The sequence below is a fragment of the Erpetoichthys calabaricus genome, chromosome 3 (assembly GCF_900747795.2).
Source record: "Erpetoichthys calabaricus chromosome 3, fErpCal1.3, whole genome shotgun sequence".
NCBI classification, from domain to species: domain Eukaryota; kingdom Metazoa; phylum Chordata; class Cladistia; order Polypteriformes; family Polypteridae; genus Erpetoichthys; species Erpetoichthys calabaricus.
In genome coordinates this window covers 121,106,074-121,127,739 of record NC_041396.2, presented here as the reverse complement: position 1 = coordinate 121,127,739, position 21,666 = coordinate 121,106,074, and the positions used below count along the sequence as shown (strand labels likewise).

Sequence of the window (21,666 nt, the reverse complement as noted above, 5' to 3'; positions counted from 1 at the left end):
AGTTCACAAAGTCGCATAGTCCCTGAAACAAAAAAGAAGTGGTCAGATGTCAAAGACGAGGTGAAAAGGCAAATTGCAGCCCACCATCAAAGTGTCACATATTAGGGCACAGAGAAAAGAAACAAAATTATGAACACAATGAAGAAAAATATGTCAAAATGACTTTAATATCAAAATTTACACTTCAATCTCGTAGTTTATTTTGTCATTAAAGTAGAACATTGTAAACTTCATCTTAAAATCGATGTTTAATTTACTAGAGTTTCTCTAATCCCATGTTTTTCACTTTATCATTATGAATTGTTGAGTGTACACTGATTGCCAAAATTGGCAAATTTATCCATTTAAAATGAAATCTGCAACACACAAAATGTGAAGAAAAGGGGAGAAGTCTGAATGCTTTCAGAATCCACCCTATGTTCTAAATTGTGCTAAAATGTAGCTTAAAAATTTATTTAATCTTGCTAAGGGCAGATTTCAGAAAATACCGCAAGTGTTATACAGTGTGACGGGTGGCCGGGTCCCATGCCCGGCCAGGACGCCACTGCTGCATATGTTCTGAGGGAGCAGCCATGGGCAGCTCAATACCTTCCCAAGGACGCTTGGTGGCAGTCTCCCTGGCCGATGGTGATTCCCCAACCTCCCACAGGGTTCCATGGGAGATAGAGTCCTCCACAGCCTGGTTGGGAGCTGGTGTGGCCGCTAGGGGGCGCTGCCTGAATTCCACAGCCCGGCTGGACAAATCTTCAGCCCCACCCAGAAGTGCAATTGGGACCAGGTGGTCAAGTACCTGGAACATTTCCGGGTGGGCTATAAAAGGGGCCAGCCACCACCACTTAGTGGCTAGAGTCGGGAGGACAGGATGAAGCTTCAAAGGAGGAGTGGTGGTGCCAGAAGGGCGTGTTTTGGTCAGTGCTTGTTTGGGACTGTGTATTGCCTGTGAGGTTCACAGGGAAAACATGCCCCACAAGTGAAGAAAAATAAATCTTTATTTTGATTTTTATACGTGCCTCCATGTGAGTCTGTGCCGGGACGGGCGCAAGAAGGAGCTATTGTTACAATAGTTTTTCTTCTAGACAAATTTCTTTGAGTTTGAGTCATTTCTTCACAAACATGCTTATAGATGCATTTACCACTCAAAATTGTGTGCTAAAGTTTCTCTAAATTAAAAAAAAATATCATGCCTGCACTGACACTTTACATTATAGTCTGCGTGGCATGGAGGAAAAACTTAAAAACTTGCCAAACACAAGCCAAGATAGTCAGGTATTGATCTGTATCTTGTGATTACACACGCCTTTTAAAGTAGTTTATACATGTCATTTTTGAACAGAAAAAAACACCAGTATTGTGAGATTTAGCCATTAAAGACCAGCTATGTATGAAAGCCTAGCACTTAGTTGTCCTGCACACCAACTTTTCAGAGGGGTGGTTTCCTTTCAAATGAAGTCAAGCAAAATTACACCTTTTATTGGCTAACTAAAAACAACAACAACAACAACATTTATTTATATAGCACATTTTCATACAAATAATGTAGCTCAAAGTGCTTTACATGATGAAGAAAAGAGAAAAAAAGACAAAGTAAGAATTAAAATAAGACAACACTAATTAACTTAGAATAAGAGTAAGGTCCAATGGCCAGGGAGGACAGAAAAAACAAAAAAAAAACTCCAGATGGCTGGAGAAAAAAATAAAATATGCAGGGGTACCAGACAATGAGACCGCCCAGCCCCCTCTGGGCATTCTACCTAATATAAATGAACAGTCCTCTTTGTATTTTAGGGTTCTCAAGGAAGGACTTGATGATGATGGTCATGTAGACTTCTGGCTTTTAATCCGTCAATGTAGGAACATCATGGTACTTTGATTAGGTGGTGGTGGCGCAGGTCACCACCAGAGAAAACCGGGAAAAGAAACAGAAGAGAGAGTAGGGGTTAGTACGGATTTTAGAGCCACCATGAATAGTTACGATAATTAATTGAATATACAGAGCATCAGGATTAAACTAAATTGAAGTTATGAGAAAGCCATGTTAAAGTATTGTTTTTAGTAGTTTTTTAAAGTGCTCCACTGTGTTAGCCTGGCGAATTCCCATTGGCAAGCTATTCCAGATTTTAGGTGCATAACAGCAGAAGGCCACCTCACCACTTCTTTTAAGTTTAGCTCTTGGAATTCTAAGCAGACACTCATTTGAGGATCTTAGGTTAAGATTTGGAATATAAGGTGTCAGACATTCCGATATATAAGATGGAGCGAGATTATTTAAGGCTTTGTAAACAATAAGCAGTATTTTAAGTCAATTCTGAATGACACAGGTAACCAGTGTAGTGACATCGAAACTGAAGAAATGTGCTCGGATTTTCTTTTCCTAGTTAGGATTCTAGCAGCTGCATTCTGCACTAGTTGCAAACGATTTATTTCTTTTTTGGGTAGTCCTGAGAGGAGTGTGTTACAGTAATCTAGTCGACTGAAAACAAAAGCGTGAACTAATTTCTGTGCATCTTTCAATGATATAAGAGGTCTAACTTTTGCTATGTTTCTTAATTGAAAAAATGTTGTCCTAGTGATCTGATTAATATGCGATTTAAAATTCAGGTTACAGTCAACAGTTACCCCTAAATTCTTTACATCCGTCTTGACTTTAATCCTAATGCATCAAGTTTGTTTCTAATAACCTCATTATGTCCATTATTGTCAATCATTAAAATTTCTGTTTTCTCTTTATTTAGCTTGAGAAAATTAATATTCATCCATTTAGAAACACAAGTAAGACATTGTGTTAGTGAAACAACAGAGTCGGGGTCGTCAGGCGCTATTGATAAATACAGCTGCGTGTCATCAACATAGCTGTGGTAGCTCACGTTATGCCCCGAGATAGTCTGACCTAACGGAAGCATGTAGATCTAAAAGAGCAGCGGACCTAGGATAGAGCTTTGTGGAACACCATATAGAATATCATGTGTCTTTGAGTTGTAATTACCACAACTAACAAGGAATTTTCTACCTGCCAGGTAGGATTCAAACCAATTTAAGACAATGCCAGAAAGGCCCACTCATTGACTAAGGAGATTTCTAAGAATATTGTGATCAATGGTGTCAAATGCGGCACTCAGATCTAAGAGGATGAGAACAGATAAATGGCCTCTGTCTGCATTTACCTGCAAGTCATTTACAACTTTAACGAGTGCAGTTTCTGTACTGTGATTTGTTCTAAAACCCGACTGAAACTTATCATGAATAGCATGTTTATTGAGGTGGTCATTTAGCTGCATAATGACTGTCTTCTCTAAAATTTTACTTAAGAAAGGCAGGTTAGAAATGGGTCTAAAATTTTCAAAGCAGAGGGGTCAAGATTATGTTTCTTGAGTAGGGGTTTAACTACAGCAGTCTTGAGACAGTCTGGGAAGACCCCCGTATCTAATGACGAGTTTACAATGTCAAGAATACTATCAATTAGCACACCCAATACTTCTTTGAAAAAACTTGTTGGTATTGGGTCAAGGGCACAGGTGGAGGGTCTCAGTTGAGAAATTATTTTATGTAAGTCAGGTAAATCTATCCTGGTGAAAGAGTTTAATTTGTTTATAACGGAGTACTGGGGCTTAAGAGGATCCGCAATGTTGGGGAGATATACTATATTATTTCTAATATCATTAATTTTTTGATTGAAAAATACAGCAATAGCCTCACAAGTTTCACTGGAAGTATTTTGGAGGCATTCCTTTGAGTTACCTGGGTTTAGCAGACGATCAATCGTAGAGAATAAGATTCTGGGATTACTAGCATTGTTATTTATAATCTTGGAGAAATAGCAGCACCTCTCAAGACAGACTGTGTTATTGTATTCTGTTATTTTAACCTTCAATATCTTATAGTGGATAGTTAGTTTAGTTTTTCTCCATTTACGCTCAGCTCTCCGGCATGTTCTCTTTGAATCAGACACTCTTTGGGTTCTTCCATGGTATAACAATGCTAGAAGATTTTTTTAACTGTCTTTTCAGGTGCAACTATGTCAACAGCAGCTCTCACCTTAGTATTAAATTTTTCTACCTTACTTTTTACATTATCCTCGCTATTGTATTTAGCACTATTAACGGACTGGTTGCTTAGAATGTTTGTAAATTTTAAAGCTGCTGATGAATCAAAGAAGCGTTTTTTAACAATATGCTTCTCATGAATATTTCTATCAATATTTCTATATTAAATAGTAAAAGAAAATGGTCTGATAGACCAATATCAATGATCTGCTTTACATCAGCTTTTAGACCTTTGGTAATTACTAAGTCTAACGAATGACCAGCTTTATGTGTAGGTTGATTAACGAGCTGTCTCAAATCAAAAGAGTCCAGGAGGTTCATGAATTCCTTTACTTTCGGGTCACACTGAGTATCGATATGAAAGTTAAAGTCGCCGACTATTAGAAGTGTGTCATAGTTCGTAATTATGATTGACAACAAGTCTGAGAATTCCTCAAAGAAAGACGCATTAAATTTAGGAGGTCTATACACGGATAATACTAGAAAGTGAGAATCTCCATGAATAACAACGGCAAGATACTCAAAGGACTTAAATTTACCAAAACTGACATCTTTACACTTTAACCGGCACAAGTAAATGTTTGCTAAGCCGCCGCCTTTCTTTTCCTGGTGATCCGCACGAGTAAAACTGTAATTCGGAGGCGCAGATTTGATTAAAACAGCCGTACCATCTGAGCAAAGCCACGTTTCACTTAGTACAATAAAATCAATTTTTCTATCACTAATAAGATCGTTTATGAAAAACATCTTGTTGGTTAATGCTCTAACATTAAATAGGACCATATTTAATGTTTCGGAGGAGCAGAGCTGAATTCTATGTGTGTCATGGGTATTTGAAATAGAAATTAAGTTATTTTTATTAGCACCGCTCTGTGCATATTTTTTATTTAATCTATAATCTGTTTTTATAGATTTAATACATTGTACATCTACAGGTGTAACTGTAATTAAATTATTAGTGTTTATGTCGCACTGCCTAGATTTTTTACGTGCATTGAGATTAGTTATTAGAGTAGTAATGCAGTGCACTTTTGCAGAAGACTTTGTTAAAGAATTATCATGTCCTAGCAAAGCATTAGCATTACGGAAGGGGTTAGGAATAGACATAGACAGTCAAGATCACAATATGCAAGATCACAAAAGATCACAATATGCAAGCTTTTAACTCAGGCTCCATCTTCAGGCAAGATGTAATCATTGTAATCAAGGTTACAAATTGCCTGAAGAAGGGACCTGTGTTGCCTCGAAAGCTTGCATATTGTAATCTTTTTTATTTAGGGTTAGGGTTAGGGTCATGTTGCTTGACTTCTCACTACATTAATAATGGCTAACACAGTACAACACCCTAGTACTACTCTCAAAAGAACAAATCAAAGTAAACGTTTTGGACCTCAATGTTGTTTTTGTTTTGATTTACCTGTACTTCCATTTTTACATGAGAAGTTGTGCAAGTAAATAGGAATTGTATGGTTGCCATGAGAAAAATGCTTGAATATGCAATAAAATGATTATTTCCTGATACATTTTGTTGTCACAAACATCCACTGGACACACAGAAACCATAGATCCATACTGTCTTGGCTTGAAAAATAGACATATTTGCTAATGTTTTTAAGCTTTTCCTCCGTGCCCAGTACTCTTCAAAGTAAAGTGCCAGAGCAGGCAAGATATTTTTCAATTTTATAGAAAGTGGTTAACTTTAGAACACAGTTTATTATATATATATAATGTTTGTGAAGAAATAACTTCAAATTTAAAAATGCTGAACTTATCCTTTAAGATTTTAAGAGAAGTTTTCTTTAACAGAATTTTCTTAAGTAATTAATTTCTTCTTGTTGCCCTCCTATAGTGGCAAACAGACTTTGATAAGAAAGCCTGATTAGAATCTTGGTGTCTTGGTAGTGCCAAACTTTTTCTTCTTGACAATGACAGAGTTAACACTAAAAATGATTCAAAGTGAAATTTCTTCAGTTAATCAACATCCCTCAGCTTTTTCTTTTTCCATACCTTTGAGAATATATTTTGTAGACCTGCTCACATTCCTTTAGTCTCTTAATACTTACCTCAAAATTCACTTCACACGACAGAAAAAATTGAATTTTAGACCCAGGAGTATAGTAATCAATAGCGCTTTGGTGTCATGTAATTTTACACTTGTAATTTGTGTGAGATTTAACAAATCATCTCCTATGAATATGGTGATAAAGTATTGATGGTGAAAATGGAAATACTGAAGGCTAATTTTATATATTTTGTGATTCTTGAAAGCCATTTTATGTTGAAAGCATCAGCAATGTTGTAACTTACCCCCTATTTTGAAAGCATTCTGAATTGGGTTCTTTAGAGGTAAGCAGTAAAATTTGAAAATTAATTTCACTATATACTGACTCATTAGAGTTATAGTAAATGCCATACAAAGATAACTAGGACTAGTGAAGGCACCTTCTTGAATATAATATGACATGCCATATTATTTCTTTATATTTAGGAAACCACCTTTGACTGGACTAGGCATGACTGTATTTTCAGGATTCATGCCAAGGTTCCTTTTCTCCCATTGCTAGACATGTAAGTTACTACAAAATGTAATACAAGCATAACATGTAGCAGATAGCTGTAATGTATAATAGAAACACTGTAAAACATTTTTCCTGTAACTGAAAATGATATAAGAACACAATGGTCAGAACAACAGCAAAATAAGAAATTCAAAATTATGTGTTTATTCCTTGACCTTTTTTTGTACATTTCCTTGAATTTCAATGGATTTTATTTGGGAGTGTTGCAGGTGGAATTTAGGGTTGCTCTTAAAACAGAAAAAAACACAGTATATGACCAAAAGTGTTTGGAAACCCCTAATATGAGTTTGTTGGACTTTCCAATAATAATAAATTGCTCTGCTGCTTTCTGCCTATAGAAGCCTACACTATATGCTTTCCATAAGTTTTTGGAGTATGTTTATGGGAATTTGTGCCCATTCAGCCAAAACAACGTTTTTAAGGTCATGTACCAATGTTGAATGAGAGAGTATGTTTGTGGGAATTTGTGCCCATTCAGCCAAAACAACATTTTAAGGTCATGTACCAATGTTGAATGAGAATATATGGCTCACACTTGGTGCTCCAATTTATCCCTGAAGTGTTCAAATAAGGTTGAGCTGTGTAGGCCACTCAAGTTCCTCCACACTAAATTCATCAAACCATGTCTTTATGGATCTGACTTTGTAGACAGGGGTACTGTCATGCTGAAACGAAAAATGTCTCTCACAAGGTGTTGGCATATAGTTGGCAGTTCACAATTGTTTAAAATGTCTTTGTGTGCTGTAATATTAAGTGTACCTTTCACTGGAAACAAGGGCCCTAACCCAAACCCTGAATAAACAGCTCAATACCTTTATCCCTTCTCCACTAAATGTTACAGAAAGCACTATGCAGTCTGTAAGGTAGCCTTCTTCTTTCAACTACCAAACTCAGATTCATCCATCAGACTGTTAGATAGTGAAATGTGATTCATCACTACACAGAGCACGCTTCCTCTGCTTCAGAGTCCAAACTTGACATGTTTTACATCACTCCAGACAATGTTTAGGAAGTCTTAGACTTGTGTGCAGTTGCTAGGCCATGGAAATCTATTTCATAAAGCTCTCAACACACAGTTCTTGCAGTGATGTCCCAGAGGCAGTTTGGAACTCTGTTGTGAGTGATGTAACAGAGGATTGGTGATTTTTAAACGCTATGTATTTCAGCACTTGCCAGGTCCACTCTGTGTATTTACATGGTCTACAACTTTGTGGAAGAGCTGTTGTTGATAGACACCCCTCAATAATAACACCAATCACACAAACAGTTGAGCAGGGCAGATTTATCATAGCAGACATTTCACATACTGGCATTGTATGACAGCGCCATGTTTGAAGTCATTGAGGTCTATAGTACAACCTATTCTTTTAACAATGTTTGTTAAAATATATTGCATAGCTATGTACTTGGTTCTTTGCACCTGTCAATGGGTGTGTCTGAAACACATGAACTCAATATTTTATATATTTATCCATATAATGTATATACCATTCATATTTTTGCACAAACTAAATAATCTCTTAACGCAGTATTTCATTCCTTCAAACAATGAATATCTTATTCTTCTTTTGGCTGCTCCAGTTACGGATCGCCACAGCAGATCATCTTCTTCCATATCTTTCTGTCCTCTGTATCTTGTTCTGTTACACCCATCTGTATGTCCTCTCTCACCACATCCATGAACCTTCTCTTAGGCCTTCCTCTATCCTTCTCCCAATATACTCAGCTTTTCTCCTCTGCACATGTCCAAACCAGCGCAATCTCGCCTCTCTGACTTTGTCTCCCAACCGTCCAACTCGAGCTGACCCTCTAATGTACTCATTTCTAATCCTATCCATCCTTGTCACGCCCAATGCAAATCTTAGCATCTTTAACTCTGCTACCTCCAGCTCTGTCTCCTGCTTTCTGGTCAGTGTCACTGTCTCCAACCCATATAACATAGCTGGTCTCACTACCGTCCTGTAGACCTTCCCTTTCACTCTTGCTGATATTCACCTGCCACAAATCACTCCTGATACTCTTCTCCACCCATTCCATCCTGCTTGCACTCTCTTTTAAACCTCTCTTCCACAATCCCCATTACTCTGTACTGTTGATCCCAAGTATTTAAACTCATCCACCTTCGCCAACTCTACTCCTTGCATCCTCACCATTCCACTGACCTCCCTCTCATTTACACACATGTATTCTGTCTTGTTCCTACTGACCTTCATTCCTCTCCTCTCTAGAGTATATTTCCACCTCTCCAGGATCTCCTCAACCTGCTCCCTACTATCGCTACAGATCATAATGTCATCACCAAACATCATAGTCCACGGGGACTCCTGTCTAATCTCGTCTGTCAACCTGTCCATCACCATTACAAATAAGAAGGGGCTCAGAGCTGATGCCTGATGTAAACCCACCTCCACCTTGAATGCATCCGTCACTCCTACCGCAGACCTCACCACTGTCACACTTCCCCTGCACATATCCTGTACAACTCTTACATACTTCTCTGCCACTCCTGACTTCTTCATACAATACCACAACTCCTCTTGAGGCAACCTGTCATATGCTTTCTCCAGGTCCACAAAGACGCAATGCAACTCCTTCTGGCCTTCTCTATACTTTTCCATCAACACCCTCAGAGCAAACATCATATCTGTGGTGCTCTTTGTTGGCATGAAACCATACTGCTGCTCACTAATCATCACCTCACTTCTTAACCTAGCTTCCACTACTCTTTCCCATAACTTCATACTGTGGCTCATCAATTTTATCCCCCTGTAATTACTACAGTCCTGCACATCTCTTTTATTCTTAAATATTGGTACCAGTACACTTCTTTTCCACTCCTCAGGCATCCTCTCAATTTTCAAGATTCCATTAATCAATCTGGTTAAAAACTCCACTGCCATCTCTTCTAAACACCTCCATGCTTCCACAGGTGTGTCATCTGGACCAACGGATTTTCCATTCTTCATCCTCTTCAAAGCTGTCCTTACTTCCTCCTTGCTAATCTGTTGCACTTCCTGATTCACTGTCTTCACATCATCCAACCTCTTCTCTCTCTTGTTCTCTTCATTCATCAGCCTCTCAAAGTACTCTTTTCATCTGCTCAACACACTCTCCTCGCTTGTGAGTACGTTACCATCTTTATGTCACAGGTGTCTGGTCACACTTATAGGTAATCTAACTTAAACACTATTAAACTACCCGACTACACCACCCAGTTTTATTAAGAGACTGGGAACTCCTGAAATTTACCAATAATAGCACACAGGTTTCTTTAAATTGGGCGGTGAGTAAACACACAATGAAAGACACAACAGTAATTTTAGAAAAAAGCAACAGTAGGTTCTATTACACAAAACAATATAAGGTACATTAAAAAGATGAACGAACATAACAAAAACTAAACATATCAGGAATCAATTTCCCTTTTTTTAAAAGGAAAATACACAGTCCACCCTCTAAAAGTCCGTTAAAAACAAGAATTGGAGGATACAACCTTTAGTGGTGCAGAGTCCAGTTTGGGCACTGTGTTACCCCAACACTTAATTGTTCAACTGCCCATGGATGCACTCTGTTCCCCGGCAGAAGCTGTGTCAAATTGTTGACTCCCTGTCAGCGTCTCTTCGTTGTTCCTTTTTCTTCCACTCTGGGCTCCTTGTGTGGCTGGGACCTAGGCACGCCTCATTCCTCATCTGTCAGCTTCGCTTGGTCCTCTCATGCAGCTTCCCTCTTTCGCTGGACCCACAACTGGTGTCTCCTTGTGGAGCTGTCTCTTCCTCCCTGGAAGTAATTGTTGCCGTCCTTGTGCCTCACGTCGTGCCAGCCAGGTATACTTGTCTGCCTGCGAGCCCCTGTGCCCTGTCCGAGTGTCTTGGCAGTGTTTCCTGTGGACTCTTCCCTCTCCGCCTTCTGCTGCCAGGAGTTTTTATCTAATTCAGTCCCTGTCATTATCAGTTCTGGACAATCAGATTAAACAATGGTACATCTACATTTCCGGGGTTTAACAATTAATGAAAACACAAGTTAAAAAAAGGAATTGTTACCAGTCATGAATAAGTACAGATATGCTGATTAGAAACCAATATTTCCAAGTCAGGTAAATACAGACATCCTCCAAGGAAGCAGCAGTTCTGTTATCACACGTGGTATTGTTTGTAAATCTCAACCAGCCATAAACTTCAAAGTGGTGACTCCTTTGCAGTACAGCAAATAAATACATCCTGCAGACAGCCTTTTAACTTCTCACCCCCCAGTCTCAACAATGGGTGCCTAATGGAACCACCCAGTGCACAAAAAAATGTAAAAGTGTACCCTCTGACATTTATCCTTTATCACCCTAACCTGCTGCACATCTTTCCCCCAATCGGTACAGATTCTTTTCTCCCTCATTAGTGTCCAGCCTCTCATACAACTCATCATGCGCCTTTTCTTTAGCCTTCACCACCTCTCTCATCACCTTGTGCCTTATCTCCTTGTACTCTTGTCTACTTTCTGCATCTCTCTGACTATCCCACTTCTTCTTTGCCATCCTGTTCCTCTGAATAATCTCCAGTAATTCCCCATTCCACCACCAGGTTTCCTTCTCCTCCTTCCTCTGTGTAGATGTCATGCCAACCACCCTTCTTGCTGTCACCCTTACTACATCTACTGTAGTTTCCCAACTGTCTGGTAATTCTTCACTACATCAGTACAGTGTAGTGAATTCTTCACTACAGTGCCTGTCTCACCTTCTCCCTAAACTCAACCTTGCAGTCTTCCTTTTTCAACTTCCACCATTTGATCCTTGGCTCTGCCCTCACTCTCTTCCTCTTCTTGATCTCCAACGTCATCCTACAGACCACCATCCTATGCTGCTTAACTACACTTTCCCCTGCCACCACTTTGCAGTATTCAATCTCCTTCAGATTGACTCTTCTGCATAGGATGTAATCTGCCTGTGTGCATGTTCCTCCCCTCTTGTACCTAACCCTATGTTCCTCCCTCTTCTTAAAATATGTATTCACCACAGCCATGTCCATCCTTTTGGCAAAATCCACTATCCTCTGACCTTCTTCATTCCTCTCTCTGACACCATACCTATCCATTACCTCCTTGTCTCCTCTGTATCCTTCACCTAAATGTCCATTGAAATCCGCTACAATCACCACTTTCTGTCCCTTGGGTACACTGTTCATCACTTCATCCAGCTCACTCCAAAAATCTCTCTCATCCATTGCACACCCAACTTGAAGGGCATATGCACAAACAACATTCATCATCACACCTCCAATTTCCAGCTTCATAGTCATTACTCTGTCTGACACTCTTTTCACCTCCAAAACACTCTTGACATACTGTTCCTTCAGAATAACCCCTACTCCATTTCTCCTTCTATCCACACCATGATAGAACAATTTGAATCCACCTCTGATCCACCTGGCCTTACTCCCCTTCTATTTAGTCTCTTGCACGCATAATATACCAACCTTACTTCTCTCCATCATATCGGCTAACTCTCTCCCCTCACCAGTCATACTTCCAACATTCAAAGTTCCTGACCTCAGTTCCACTCTCTTTACCTTCCTCCTCTCCTCCTGCCTCCGGACACATCTCCCCCCTCTTCTTCTCCTTCTTCTTCTTCGGCCAACAGTAGCCCAATTTCCTCCAGCACCCTGTTGACTAATAGTACTGGTGGTGGTCGTTGTTAACCCAGGACTCGACTGATCTGGTATGGAAATTTGTATTGTTGTCCGCATATCCATCCATCCATCCATTTTCCAACCCGCTGAATCTGAACACAGGGTCACGGGGGTCTGCTGGAGCCAATCCCAGTCAACACAGGGCACAAGGCAGGAACCAATCCCGGGCAGAGTGCCAACCCACCGCATGTCCGCATATTGATTTGGCAAAATTTTACACTGGATGTCCTTCCTGATGTAACCCTCCCCATTCATCCGGGCTTGGGACCGGCACGATGAAACACACTGGTTTGTGCATTCCCTGTGGCTGGGTTCTTAAAGCAATGAATATAAGAAGTTAAAAGAAGGAAACCCATATAAGCTTGGAAAGAATGTGCAAACTCCATGCAGAGAACACACGGGGCTTGGCATGTAAACTGAATTTTGCCAGTAGCGATGTGCTACTTATTTTCTTTGCACTTATATGATTCAGAAGCCTGATGTTGAAAAACCCTGGATTCAGATGTTTGCAAATTCTTGCCAATAAGTTACCTGTCACTTTGGACAAAAGTGACTTTTGATAAACTTTTCTTTGAATTACTGATAAGAGATTCTCTGTAATTTGCACGCCAGAATAGAATGCTAGTTAAATGCTTTTACCTAATTCTTACTCTCACCCTCAGCTCATGCTCATACTGTTCTTATGGATTGGCTGCTCAAGTCTAAGGTACTCCTAAAATTTGACATTATGTTGTAGTTTTCAGTAGTTCCCTCAGTACAGCCAGATGGATCCCAAACAATGATTCATGTATAGGCCCTTACCCCCAAGTTCCTCTTCCACATCTGTCAAGTGTTATTACTAACACTTTGAAGTGAATAGAAAGCAAGCTTCAATGTAAGCCTATTTGAGAGATACTTTTGTACTTTAAACTAAAAAAGCCATTAACAATGCATTCAAAGCCTAAAATTGCAGTCCTGTTGTCATGCTGATCTTTTTTGAGTCTCTGTTTCCCATGCTTTCCCAGTATAATAATTATTATTATCCATTCCTTTATCCAACTTCCAAATCCCCTTGTCCAAAACAGGGTCATCAGAAAATGCAGTCCATCCCAGTAAGTCTTGGGCGCAAGGCTGTAACAATCCATGAACAGGGTATTATTATTATTATTATTAATAATAATTATAATAATAATAATAATAATAATAATAGTTGTTGTTTATGTTGTTGCTTATCATTCCACACTGAATGCTTATGCCAAGTCAATGGCCATGATAGAGAAATTTGGACAACTGTTTAAAAATGTGTAATTGTTAGAGAGTGAAGGCTTTGAAAACACAAAATGCAATAAGTTTGAATTGTTAGATATTGATAACTGCTACTTAATGTATCATAAACACTGTTATAATTTAGTTTCTTTAGTTTTTAAATTGTATGGACTTTGCTGTTGTTGATTTTAAATACAGTAGATACAATATGACTTTAAAGCCAAAAATCTACATAGTGTTCATGTTATTCAGTTTTACTCTTAAAATGCTTGTTTGGTTAATATTTTGTTAAAAGAAGAAATACTTATATTTTAGGAGAAAAACGGTTATTTCATACGAGAGTCAAATCCTAACTTTTTGGAACAGAAGATAATCAGTTAAACCTCTGTGCTATGTTTTCATATAATGACAACTTTCTCTTTGAAAAGTAATACCTGAGTGAGCCAGCATCATGTTTGCAAAGAAAGTAAATTAGCATTAATACTTTAGGCAAGTATCTACTCTCTATACAGGTATACACTATTTAGATCCTTATAGATATCCATTATTTTAAATTGGCAATTCCATGTTATATTTCTTTAAGAGGTTTTTACAAAATAAGTGTGTTTCCACTGGGATAAAAAACACAAATATTCAGACAAAATGTAAAACATAGCTTTTTATAAAGTATATAAACTCAGTATAGGTAGAACATACACTTAAAAGCATTTTCCAAAATAACTATAGCAAGTGACCTTGTAGCTGTAAAATTTTCTATTGAATAAATTTCAGTGTATACAAAGTACATTAAATAAAGCAATGGCTCACTAACAGTGATGAAAGTTAAGTGCCACCTTTTGTTCATTTTTGCTGGCCGAGCACGTAACACAGTAGCCTGCACATAAAATACTGTGACTAAAGGTTGAACCACATCTTTTTCATGGCTGCATCTGTATATTATTTTCCCATATATTTAATAGATCAAATCGCCAATAGCATTGGTTTTTGTTTCTTCCAGCTGCATTGCTGTTAGCACTCACCCTGTGCTCTCCCACTAAACCCTCCCCACCATGTTGCTCTGCCTTTTTTCAGCTTTACTATTTCTTGGTTAACTACTTCCCACTATACTTCTGTACTTTTGCAATGAATATCCCTATGTTAAATATTTTGTCCAAAGCCAATGGTCAAACTGGAATATTTAAAAAAAACCTTGATGGGAAGTTGCTAATCAGTAAATTGGCATTGTTTGTTCTGAAGTATTCCATGCTGCTCAGGACTTTAATCACAACACTGGCAGTGTACCATATTTAGGTTATTTGGAAACAAATTCCAGATATGGATCTGTGTCAAATGAACTCTCAGCCACTAATATTGCCTTCCTTGACACTACTTGTAGTAAAGCACTGGTATTGTCTGAAATAATTATTGTCACAGTATGCTATGTTTAATACAAAGATGGCAAAAAATTGAAGAGTTTAAAACTCTAAATTAAATGACTTCCTCTGAGCATGTTTTCTTTGCAGCTACCACCAGTTGAGGGCACAGTGGCAGTTTGGCTGTAATTCTTAGGTCTGATCTGAACTTCAAAAGAAAATTGCTGACAAAATCCAAGTCCTGCAATACTTATCTATTATGTTTGAAAGAGAGAGACTGATGACCCTTTTGTGCAACACCAAACTCCATTTTTATTTTCTTCCAGAACCCCTCAAGCCAAAGCAATCAAACTGTCTTCTGACAAATGTAGACCTGCAGCACATGGCTGCATAATCGAACCCTGTTATTCACTTATGACACAGTGCACATATATAACAGTATCATTCTCTTATATATTGGTCTTACTGAACTACTGACTCAGTTATCTCTTCCAGAAAACTTGTGGGTGATTTTGAGAGCACTCAGTGAACAGTGTTTTGCAAAAAAATAATTTAAATTGAACTTTAATATCCACATTGGCTTTCATGTAAGCTTACAATTGAATTCCTGCCCCTGTTGGACTAGTTTGATCCTGTTAGACTAGTTTGACTTGGTGCAGCATGTCAAATTTTTCTTCTCACTATCATGGTCACATATTGGTTTTGGTCTGCACATTGGGCTTATCTGTTGGTAACACTACATTGATATTTGCTTCTCTTTCAATAAAGCAGAGCTTTTTACAATTATCAAGGCACTGTCCTTAGCTGTCTGCTTTTTAGTGTTTTAAATGTCTAAATAAATTAGATCAGCTGAATAAATTCACAATAACTTAACTCTCAGTTCACTCTCTATGCCTAGATGCTAAAGATGATACATTGATTGCATGATGAATAATGCTGTTCTTGATGGCTTTCTTGTAGTTGTTTGAATTTTTACTCAAGTTTAATTTGATGCTTTGTGTTTCCTGTATTTTCTTTGATTTGGTGTTTAATGTTGATGTTATTTTTGTATCCAGTGTTTATTTTATACTTTTCTGTGCTTTTTTTCTCATTATTGTATTATGATTTTGGTGAAGTGTTTTCGGAATGGGATGGGCACTAGAGAAATGTATTACTAAATCTACAGTATCTATCTAAATGGTCCAAAAGAGTTTATAGGGAAAAACTGCATCAAAAGCCTATTATGATTTTCATTTCAGTATTAAGTGGCCAAAGAGTAGAAGCTTAGATGTATACAAAGGTGATATCCTTTGGAAGATTACCTGCAGTTTTAAATTATTATAGTACTTGAATTGTTTTTGTGACTAGTTTTCATTTCTTGTATTGGATGTAATCATTTTTCTTTGTTTTTCATGTGCAGATATGATGGTGATACTTTCGTAAAACATGTCGATGCTAATTTTGTAGTATGGGAAAAGAATGGGCGTAGAGACTTCTTCTACAATGCCACAATGAAGGAGGTAGTAGCCAACTGCTGTACATTTTATGCATTCAGGAGAATGAATTAAAATTTGACTCATGCTGTTTTGTTTTGTTGTTTGTTTTGTTTCTGTTTTGGATACTGGAAGGTCTGAATAAATCTTTTTAGTAGTAGTTACTTTTTATCATTTAATTTTTTAATTGTTTAAAATTGTAAAAATTGAATATTATCATGTGACAATTAACTCAGGGTATGTGACAGGAATGGGATATGCCTGCAAAACTGGTCCAAAAAATCCTAAATGATGAGTGTGCTAACTACAAGGTGCAGCCACGGATTTTAATTGAAACCAGGATGTGTATAGAAACCAAAGTAACAAGCTGTTGAGAAACGAATAACCAAGGCTCAATACATGTAACAAAAATCATAGACAGGTACAGAAATTTGAAAAACAGTAACCACAGCCAAAATATTAAACTTAAATTCTTAGTCAAGAGGCAGTAATAATTCATTAAAAGGTAAGTTTGGTATTTTTCAAGTCAAAGTTATTTGTTCACAGTCATTGTATATATTATATTGACCGAAAAATTATGTTATAAAGTTTTTTTTTATAAATTTTACGAATACCTTGTCTGTTCTTGCATCTTACAATGGGGCTGAATGGTGCAAGAGTCCATAGGCAAAAGCTGTAAAACCTGCCAAAGACATCTGCTTTGAAGCAAAAAAAAGTTTCAGTTTAAGAAAACATGTCTTCCATATTTTTGAGATATCCTAGTGATAATGAAAGGAAACTAGAAATAATTCTTTTTTCACAGATTCTTTGAACTTTTTTTCTTGAGTTAGAATGTATTCCCTCTTCATTTCACTGTTCACAGCTGCCATAATGGGTGGAGCTATAATAACCCCAAACATGCTTCAAGTGCTCTGCTTATAATCCTGCTTTTGCTTCTGCAATTCTGTTTCTTCAGTGGTTATGTTCTTCCATGGATTGTCACAAACAACAGATACACGCTCAAATCATATAATTATTTTTACTGTAACAGGATAGACTTTTCGCCCATTACATACTGTGTTGCTATTTTGGAGTCTACAGAGTGAGATTTGCACCAAGTGGCTGCGTAGTGAAAGGAGCCATGTAAGTTTCATTGTACTTTATACAAATAACAGTAAATCTGAAATTAACTAATTACACTGGATTGTATTTTTAATAAAAGCCTTATTTTTAATAAAAGACACCTGCACATCACATTTTCCTAGGTATATTATGAGCATGTATATATGGAGAACATGTAAAGCTCATGCAGACCCTGGTACTGTGAGGCAGAAACGACGGCTCTGCCTTTGCTAAACTATCTGTACTGAACTTACTAAACTTAAACCTGAATAAAAATAGGTGAAAAGGTGTTGCTAAATTGGCCTGTGTGTGTGTTTGTTTCGCCTGTTTTGGACTGGCACACTTTCTAGGTATTGTTCCTGCATTGCACCCAACACTTGCTGGTGTAAGTTCCAGCTGCCCCACAACCCAGCTTTTGATTAAGTGGGTTAAATTGTTGAATGGATGCCAATAATGTAGGTTTAGTTCTTGATTGAATGCTACGTGCATTCACACTCTCCTCTCTCTGAAGCACATATGTGTGTTATCATTCCAGCAACAGCAGGGAGTATCTTTGCCAAATAAATAAGCTTACAGACATTGAAAGAATAAGTGATTGTTAGTGTACCTGTTTTAGTTAATATTTGTCTACAGAACATAAACAGCAGTTCACAACTGGGCTGTTCAATAATATGACAGGTGTCATACTCACAGAAAATCTAACACCACCCAGTTTTATTAAGAGACTGGAAACTCTTGAGATTTACAGAAAATAGCACACAAGGTTCTTTAAATTGGGCGGTGAGTAAACACACAATAAAAGACACAACAGTAATTTCAGGAAAAGCAACAGTAACTTCTATTACACAAGACAATAAAGTAAATTCAAAAGATAAACGTACATAACAAAAAAATCTAACAATATCAGGTACGAAATTCCTTTTTTTAAAAAAGGAAAGCACACAGTCCACACTCTAAAAGTCCGTTAAAAACAAGAATTGGAGGATACAACCTTTAGTGCTGCAGAGTCCTGTTTGCGCACTGTGTTACCCCAACACTTAATCGTTCAACTGTCCACGGATGCACTCTGTTCACCGGACACTCGTTTCCCAACAGAAGTTTTGTCAAATCGTTGAATGCCTGTCAGCATCTCTTTGTCGTTCCTTTTTTTCCACTCTGGGCTCCTTGTGTTTCTGTGACCTAGGCACGCCTTGTCTACCAGCTTTGCTTGGTCCTTTCATGCGGCTTCCCTCTCTCACTGGACCCACAACCGGCATCTCCTTGTGGAGCTGTCTGTATTCCTCCCTTTTAGTAAGTGTTGCCGTCCTTGTGCCTCATGTCGTGCCAGCCAGGTACCCTCATCTGCCTGCGAGCTCCTGTACTCTCTGCATCTTGGCAGCATTCTCAGTGAATCGTTCCCTCTCGCCTTCTCCTGCCCAGAAGTTTAAATCTCCTTCAGTCCCTGCCGTTGTCAGTCCTGGACAATCGGTTTAAACAATGGCACATCTAAATTTCCTGGGTTTAACAATTAATGAAAACACAAGTTAACAAAATGTATTGTTACCAACCATTAATGAGTACAGATATGCTGATTAGAAACCAACATTGTCAGACATGTTAATTTCCAAGACAGGTAAATGCAAACATCCTCCAAGGAAGGAGCAGTTCTGTTATCACAAATTTGTATTGTTTGTATACTCAACCAGCCAAAAACTTCAAAGCGGTGACTCCTTTGCAAGGCAGCAAATACCTACAGTACATCCTGCAGACAGCCATGACAACAATCAGTAACGGGATTACCCAGGAAATTTGCCTTTTAACTTCTCACCCCAGTCCCAACAATGGGTGCCTAATGGAACCACCCAGTGTATAAAAAATGTCCCCCTCTGACAATAATGCCAATAACAGTATATGGTGATGACTTTTCAAGGTGAATCCACACTTCTAAAGTCAAGTACCTCCTCACCCTTCCATAGGCTGCAGCAAGAACAGTCTTACTGGCCTGAAAGGCTGCCGCAGAGGAAGACACACTTGGGGAAGTGAGACACAAATCTGGTTAGTGTTGTGCATGCACTAGTTTAAAAAAGCAAGTTCATTGTTAGTGAACTTAATGTAACAAATTTGCAAGTGAAGAACTTGAAAGTGAGCTAGTTCAGTTTTATGTGAGATTCTGGATCTGGTTTAGGTATAGGTTAAACGCTTTGACTTACCCTGTAATGTAGGGGTGGAGCCGAATCCGAATCCGGTATTCGGATAAGCACAAATAGTGGATTTTTATGAATATTTATTTCGTACAAATGTTTTGCCATTTATTTCTATTCGGAAAAAATAAAGTAGAATCAAATAGGCACTGTCTGTGTCTGCCTGCTTGTGCTTAAGCTGCACCCCCAATGACACAAGCACGTGGTCCACTTTCACTTTTAAGAAAACGTTGTAGTTCACGAGGCCACTTTATATTTTTCCCCATTGGACATGCAATATGTTACGCAAATTTTGACCGGCAGTGTAATAGGTTAGTTCACCTGCACGCTGGTTCCACAGTCACCATTTGTGTCACACGGTTGGAAATAGAGTGGTAATTTTTATGTATACTTGCATCTATTTAATTTCTTTTTTTCACCGGGAGAATAGCATATATAATTATACGTGTTTGTTGCTGGGTATAACTCAATAAAGTGTATTTAAATAAAAATGTCTTCATAATTATTATATTTTATTCAAGAACACTATAATAGCCTAATATAAGGCATGCAAAATTGAAAAAAGTAAAGTCATGGGTCATTTATTATCACTCCTTAAAAAATACAAAATGAACTGAACATGAACTAGTTTAAAATTGAAACAGTGAACTATGAACGTGAATTTATTCATTTTAATCTGTGTGAACTGAACTTTGAGCTAGTTCTTATGAGGTGTGAACTTGCACAACACTGACTCCGGTCTCCTTGTAAAATGGTGGACTCTCACAACATTGTTTAACTTTTTTTCTTTTTACCTTCTTGAGACAACATGGATACGATGTTTTGCAATATGTGTGTAATCTCAAGACATGGATCAATACTTGATAACATTTTTGGTTTGAAAAATGGATGTATTCAGTAAATGTTAAAGCCATCTTCATAATTCGACCCCTGTATCCATATGCTCCATTATAAAGTGAAAGAACATGCTATTTATTTTGTATAATTTATAAAATATGCATCACTTTAATAGGCAATTTCATGTGAAAAAATAATATATACTTGATTGTGAAGAAGTAACTTTGACTTGAAAAATACTGAACTTATCCTTTATGCAGAGCTTTACAAAATAACAAAGGAAAGGAAAACCAGGAAGTGCACCACACTAACCTTTTATATTTTTGACCCAGTGATGTCATGCATCCGACCACTCTGGTTGACCATACATACAGTAGCAGCAGCATAGCAACTATCAATAACCCTCAAAATGGCTGCCCACATTAAAAAAATAATAAGCATTGCATCACATAGAGCAAAAAACAGATGTGACAGCAAGATTCCTTGCCCCCTAAAATCCTAAAAACAAAAAAGAAATTATAATAAACCAAAAATGAAAGTCTGATCATGACATTGAGTACTGGAATGGCAAACTAAGGCCAGATATGGGGTCCTCAATATCATCTTCCAAACTGTGACCGTTGAGCCTTGTATTATAGTCAGTTTGTGAAAGTTGGGGATTCAGGGGAATACCAGGCTATTTATGCTAAGCTTCACAAATTGATGGGAGTGTCAGGTACAATAGGGAAAAAGATATTACTTCTATTAAGTGTACGTATGTAAGGGTTAAGAGGTGAAGAGACACCAGGAGCGACTTTAGTCATTAAAGTAACTTGCAGTGACTTTTAAATGATCACCCCCAGCAAGAGTTAAACAAAAGCAGCGTTGGGAGATGCAGGACAATATAGAAGGCAAGAACTTGTATGCAATAGGAAATCTGGTTATTAGAGAGAAGAAAATAGGTTTAAATCTTTGAGATTTTAAGGTGTAAGTCACTTCATACCCATACTGGGGAGTATTTATTGTTGCAGTATTATGTTTATTTATTTCCCAAGGATATCCTTCCAATTATGTTTTTGAAAGTTCTTGTTTCCCTGTGGCTGGAAATACAAACACTATGTTAATGTAAACAGGATAAAACTTAAATGTCTGTAATACAAAGTTGAACAAACTCTGTTAGTGACAGTATTTTCCAGATAATGGGAA

At 37.8% G+C, this 21,666-nt stretch overlaps 1 protein-coding gene across 1 annotated transcript in view; it reads left to right on the top strand.

The window, feature by feature from the left end:
- Nucleotides 1-21,666, top strand: part of LOC127527084 (cation channel sperm-associated auxiliary subunit epsilon-like) — a 125,732-nt gene that overhangs the window by 74,900 nt on the left and 29,166 nt on the right. The window contains exon 7 of the mRNA XM_051924702.1: nucleotides 16,291-16,390. Coding sequence (XP_051780662.1) covers nucleotides 16,291-16,390 — 100 coding nt within the window. The remainder of the gene's footprint in view (nucleotides 1-16,290; nucleotides 16,391-21,666) is intronic.